General features: G+C 60.5%; 1 protein-coding gene across 1 annotated transcript; it reads right to left on the reverse strand.

The window, feature by feature from the left end:
- Window positions 1-279: 279 nt before the first annotated feature.
- On the reverse strand, window positions 280-3734 carry LOC119877074 (ral guanine nucleotide dissociation stimulator-like). The gene is made up of 5 exons (XM_038559207.1): window positions 3522-3734; window positions 2722-2915; window positions 2093-2149; window positions 1000-1193; window positions 280-760 (listed from the first exon to the last, which is right to left on the reverse strand). The coding sequence occupies exons 1-5, from the start codon at window positions 3732-3734 to the stop codon at window positions 438-440; spliced, it is 981 nt and encodes a 326-aa protein (XP_038415135.1). The 3' UTR covers window positions 280-437.
- Between the last annotated feature and the right edge of the window lie 2266 nt (window positions 3735-6000).

A 6000-nucleotide genomic window follows, 5' to 3' on the forward strand; every position in this document is an offset into this window, starting at 1 on the left:
AAAATTTCTAATGTCATTTGGGTGCCCTGGAACTGCTCTTGCAATCCAAAAATACTGGAAAACAAATTAGCAGGGGCCTGAGTACCCTCAAAATTTTGCCGCGGCCCGGCGGCAGGAGTGACCTGATGTCCTGTGTCCTCCCGTCCTCTGCCTTTGCCCGGGGAGCACCGGATCCTGGGCTGTGTCCCCCGGTGCCCTGGGCTCCGGGCCTGCCACACTGTGAAGGACCTAAAGTACAACAATGTAGCATTTAAAAGCATCAGAGTCAATTTTGTGTGAAGTTAACTTATCCTTTATTACAATAAAACTCATAAGCCATTATACAGGTTAAAGGTTAAAGAAAAATGGAAAATATAGAAACAGTGAAATGCCAGGGGAGGGCAAGCCTCCGTTGGGCTGCAGCCACCACGAGCCCTGCGTTGGGAGCTGGGGCGAGCTCAGGGGTCGAAGCCAGTTGTTCCAGATGCAGGTGGCGGCTCTGGCACTCTGGGGACCCCGATTGCAGGTGCCGGGGCCTGCTCCTCCTCTGGGGTGGCCGCGGGTGCAGGGGGCTCCTCCAGGGCGGAGCAGTGAACTAGAGCAGTGACCACTATCTGCAGGGGCTTCACCTCCCCAGCGGGCGCTTCAGCGCGGGCCGAGCCCTCAGCCCCAGCAGCCGGGACGGCCTGGATCCCCGCAGGCCCCGACGGGGCAGCAGTCCCCACGGTCAGAGCTGGGACTTGCTCCTGAGCTGCTTCAGGGTGTTTTCCTTGGGCTGAAGCTGTAGCTCCAGGAAGGCAAAGTATCCCCATTAGGACGGACGTTCCACGTGCCTCCCAAGTCAAGACCACTCTTCCCACTGCTCCACGTGCGTGAGGGCATGAGCCCTGGGAGGTGTCCCCAGGCTGCAGCCCGTGGGGTGAAGTGTGAGCCCACCCCCTGCTCCCAGCCCAGCTGCATGGAGGCTGGATCGGCGGGGCCCACCCTGTCCCCAGCTCAGTCACCCCCAGGCCTCCTCACCCCCAGCCTCTGGCTCCACTGTATGGAGGCGTCTGAATTGCTGGAGGTTACGCCGGGCACGGAGTTCCACGTCTGAACCTGGCATGTGCTGTCTTACGAATTGCAGAATTTTCATAAGGGAGGGAAATTCGGGGAGCTGACAAAAGTCGTCCCCATAATAATCCAGCCATATTTCCAGCATGCAGGAGATGGCCCTGTGGAGGGACAGGCGGGCACAGGTGTCAGAAGACAGGGCTCTGTCACATGCAGGTGTCCCGGGGAAGCCGTGCAGGACCCGGGGACCCGGCCTCCCGTGCGGGGTGTCAGAGGCCAGTCCTGCTCCTTGTGCCCCTGCCACCTGGCGGACCTGCCTGCCACAGGCCTGCTCCCTGAGGAGGGGCTGATATGCAGCCTCTGTTCTGGGGAGCCCACGCCCAGCGGGGTGACCATCACCGTCTCTCCTGGGGAAGCGGGACTCCCTCCTCAGCCTGGTCCCTGCCCACCTGCCCCTTGAGTCCACCGGCAGGCGTCCGGGGACTGGGGGCGTCTGGCCTGTCATTGCCCTCACTGCACACACTGTCGCTCTGGGAAGCTCCAAGGCAGGAGGGCTCGGGCTCTGTGTCCTGTCAGGCCTTGCCAGGAGCCGCCCAGGACCGCCACCTTCCCTACTGTGGCTCTGGCCTGCCTCCCTCCAGAGGGGCCCCCGGGGGTGTCCTTCCACTGACTCTAATCTCTCATCTCCCACAGGGTGGGGGCCACCTGGTCTGGAGGCCTCACCAGCCCTCCTGAGCACCTGCTGTGCCCCCTGGTCCAGGTGCCACCAGATTGGGGAGTGCGATGCTCCCCACCCCCTCTGCTCTGGGCCCCAGGTGTGGGGCAGAGAGAGGGTTGGGGGGCATGGAGAAGTTCTCATTAGGGTTCCCAGTGTCTCCCACCAAGACCGCACCCCATCCTGGCTCTGCTGCCCTCTTTTCCAGAAGGGGCCTTAGACCTTTACTCTGTCACAGGAATTGCAGATGTGTGAGGTGAGGGTGCAGCCGCCCCCCCGCCCCACAGCCCCTTCGCTGCCCTCCTGGAGAGGGAAGGCCCTCCTGCAGGAGCCGGAGTCACTCACAGTTTCCAACGCTGGACCGTGTCGTCGTCACCACATGCAGCTATGATGTACCCATATCTAGAGGAGGGTGGGGGCATCCCATGAATCGTCCTGTGGACGTGACCTCTCATAATGGGGGCTGTCACCCTCTGACCCCTGACTAGGCCGGAGCCCCGGGGGCCGTCAGCTCTGGGCGTGGGGCCACGGGCAGCTCCCGGAGAAGCGCCCGCACCTGCTGGGGCCTCCTGAAGGCTTGAGCATGAAAGGGCTCGGCGAGGCCCATGGCCCATAACCGAGTGGGCCCGGGGTGCCCCGGGGTCCCCCGGTCTGGTTGCCCGAGGACACAGACCCCCGATAGACTCTCAAACCTCCCTTTCAAATGGGAAACAGGCCGCTCAGGACCCTGGTGACGGGGTGGAGGAGGCCCAGGCCTCATGATGGGGGAGGAAGACAGCTGCTGAGCACAGGCACAGACCCTCTGGCTGACCCGCCACAGGCCAGGCCCCGGGGCTGCCCTCCAGGACCCCGCTAGGCCCTGGGGGACCCTGCTCCAGGCGGGGGAGCAGCCCGAGGCCGGGAAGCTCACACCATCCCCAGCCTCCCTAGCAGCAGGTGGCACAGCACTGGGCTGAGGAGGGGCAGGTGCTCACTCGGTGAACAGCAGGTCCAGCACCTCGTCCGTGGTGGCGAATCCACGATAGTCGTCTAAGAAGCTGCAAATGGAGATGACATCTCTGCGCTGCAAGGCGAGCAGCAGTTGTCGGTCTTCGTGCCCCAGCAGCTCCGTCCGGCTGAGCTTCTTCGGGACAATCTGATGCCCCTTCCCGGCCGCGGCCCCAGCACCCTGAGGTGGGACAGAGGGGACGTGCAGCCTGCAGGGAGCCGCCAGGGAGACCTGGGATCCCGCCCCGGCAGGCCCTGCGCTGGGGCCCCGTGGGCTTGAGGAGCTGGGGCTCCCTCTCCCGCTCAAGCTCCCTGCCTGTCTCTTACACAAACAGGACCAACTATGCAATAAAGAAACAATCTCAGAGGATAAATGTTCAAAATATTTGGATCAATACGAGGACCCTCAAGAGACACAGAGAGAGAGACCGAGAGAGGCAGCCACACAGACGGAGGGAGAAGCAGCCCGTGCAGGGAGCCCAGGCGGGCTCGATCCCGGGCCTCGGAGATCAGGCCTGGCGGAAGGCAGGCGCTAACCCCCGGGTGACCAGGCCTCCCCTGAGGGCTCTATTCTGATGTTCCCCACACATCTGTGCGCAGGGACCTCTGCATCTGGCCCAGGCAGGGGCAGGGCATGGGGGAAGGTGTGGGGAGGAGGGGATCCAGACTCATGTGGGAGCAGGAGTGTCGGGGGGCCCAGGGGGGGTAGCAGGCTGGCTTCTGGGACCCGGTGTCCTTCCTGCCGCATCAGGGTCCGGGTGTCGGGGGGGCCAGCCCCTGCACTCACCCTGAGCCCGCGCTGGCCTCTGTTAGCTGCGCAGGGCACCTCCCTGCTCCTGGAGGCAGTGGGGCAGGACGACCCCTTCCTCCGACTCGCCCCACGTCCCGGGTGGATCTCTGTGTGAGACAGTTGCCCGGCACCAGGCAGGTAGGCCTCCAGCGCCTGGTCTGGCCCCCATCGCGCTGGCTGCCACCCCCAGCTGCTCCACCGACACACCATCGCAGCTGCACCACCGCCCCTGGAGAAGAGGAAGGGATTGGCGCTGGCAGGGCACGTGGGGACGCCGGGGGGGTAGAGGACCGTGGCCCCTGTTTTCCCCCCTGCCACCTGTGACCATCAGGGTACCCTGAAGGATCCCCGTGGGAATGTGCCGCCCTGCAGGTCCCCCAGCCTGCATGGGGACTGCCCACATCCCTGGTTCCCTACCGAGGAGGAGTGATAGGCTCCCAGGATGGTGGGCACAGGGCCTGGCCGTGGCCTGCGCGGTGTTACTTACTGACGGCGCCTCCGGATCACCGCCCTGACGCCTTGGTATCAGCCTGGAGCCATGCCCTACTCCATTGGAACACGCGGCTCCCCGGGGGTTCCTGGGAGCCGAGCCCCGAGGAGTGGGTGGGCCGCGCAGCAAAACATAGAAATCCTCCAGTAGCAGATTGTCTCCAGCCAAGTGAGCCTGATCTGGGTGCTGCACTGATGCGGGGCCTGGTTACGGGGGTTCAGTTCTGTTGGCTCTGTGACCGGATGACCTCACTCCCTGGCTGACCCCCTCCCTGACCCACTCCTGGAGGAAGCTGCAGGGGCAGTGCTCGGTCTGCCAATTGCTTCCCCCTCCCTGCCAGCGATGGCCTGTGCACACACAGGACACGACCCAGCCCTTTCCACAGGCTCCCAGGAGGACTGTGGTGCACCCAGGACCCCAGCCTGGAACACGCCTGGGTTCAGTACATGACTGTCAGTCTTCCCCGGTTGACACAACAGCGTTGTGCCCATGGGGATGTCGCGTCTTGACTGTGGGACGGGAGTATCCTAGCGTGTGCTTCCCCAGATGTCCCCCAGAGCCACTGTGGCCTCATATCTAGACCTTGGAGGCGGGTGTCACCTGCAGGACATAGCCTCTCACCCACACTGTTCTTCCTTGAGTGTGTACATGCGTCCAGGTCCACGAGTCCTCGTTTGGACACAACGTGGGACCGGTACCTCATTCTGGAGGCCAGAAGTGTACAGTCCCCTTGGCAGGGATGGGCAACAGCTTCCCAGGATCCTAGGCTCCTGAATCCAAGGCAAACCCTGCAAAGGTGGTCGTCTGGTCTCCTGTTGTGATTCTGAGTCTTCGGGTTGTGGATTTGCTCCGAATGGACCACCTCTGGCCCAAAAAATGTGCCCTGGTCAGGTGTTCAACTGCAGCTATTTCGAAAACCGATCTATTCCTCAACTTTCGATTCATGAGTTACACATCCAAGAAGACTGACCTCACACAAATTATTGCCAAATTTAATGATTCTAGCTGACCGCAATGATTCACTATCTCATGTGCGATTTAGAGAGGTCCCAGCAAGGGGGTGGTTGTTCCTATGTCTTCTGGAACCTTGCTTTCACAGAATGAAGCTCCAGGCATCTCGTGCTGTGCGACTGTGTCACAGCGTTGGAGCTATGCCATGGGCAGACGTCAGGATGGACAAGAGATCATCTCTGGGCCAGGCCCACGTGCAGACTGTTCATGACCATGTTAATGGAGACATTTGTGTGTGGTTTGTCCACATGGGGGCTGCCTGTTTTCCTTTTTCTCTTCTCTGGACATGGAGCTATCACCAGGAACAGCTCAGCCTTGCAGAGGACTTTCTAGGAAAGAAGGAGTCAACATGCCTGGGCCCATGTCATTTTCAATGGATTTATTCACAGGCTACGTCATTTGAACACACAAACAGTTACTTTAAAAACTACCATTCTGGGTCCAGACAGTCGCCTTCTTAGTTTCTGTGAATCATGGTGCAGAGTGGCAGGAAATCATCTCATCTCCTATTATGTGAAAGTAATATGTGCATTGTGAGGATGGGAAATTTCTAGGTGTATGATGGAGAGATGACTGGAGAGGATGGATGAACAGGGAGGCTCGTCAGCGTAGATTGGAACACACAGTCGATGGAGAATCTATAGGGAGTACTTGCTCTTGAGAGCTATTCCTCAGTCCTCCTTCCCTGCTTGAAGGTCCTGGCAGGGGTGAATCAGAGGACCACATTACTTCCGCAGGGCAATCTTATCAGAAACTTTCCTTGCACTACAGGGTCACAACCTGATCTACTCTTTTCCAGACCAATGTTGACCTCCCAGTAGGGCCTCCGGCTTCCCATGAAAGCCATGGTTTCCCAGGTGCAAGGGGCTGCGACAGGGATGAGAAAGGACTGCTGAGCATTGGAAGCACAGCACAGGAAAGATTTTTCTCCTTTCCTCATCAGGCAGTGTCCACTTTGGCAACATTAGAGTTGCA

This window comes from Canis lupus, chromosome 16, assembly GCF_011100685.1.
Source record: "Canis lupus familiaris isolate Mischka breed German Shepherd chromosome 16, alternate assembly UU_Cfam_GSD_1.0, whole genome shotgun sequence".
Lineage (NCBI taxonomy): Eukaryota > Metazoa > Chordata > Mammalia > Carnivora > Canidae > Canis > Canis lupus.

What these genes read in the sequence shown, in the direction of transcription:
- LOC119877074 (XM_038559207.1), bottom strand. Translation starts at nt 3,734, where the DNA reads ATGGTGTGTCGGTGGAGCAGCTGGGGGTGGCAGCCAGCGCGATGGGGG. An exon ending in CTGGACCTGCTGTTCACCGA is followed by an intron (nt 2,150 to 2,721) that starts GTGAGCACCTGC and finishes ACCCTCCTCTAG; the next exon opens with ATATGGGTACATCATAGCTG. An exon ending in AGTGGAGCCAGAGGCTGGGG is followed by an intron (nt 761 to 999) that starts GTGAGGAGGCCT and finishes CTGGAGCTACAG; the next exon opens with CTTCAGCCCAAGGAAAACAC.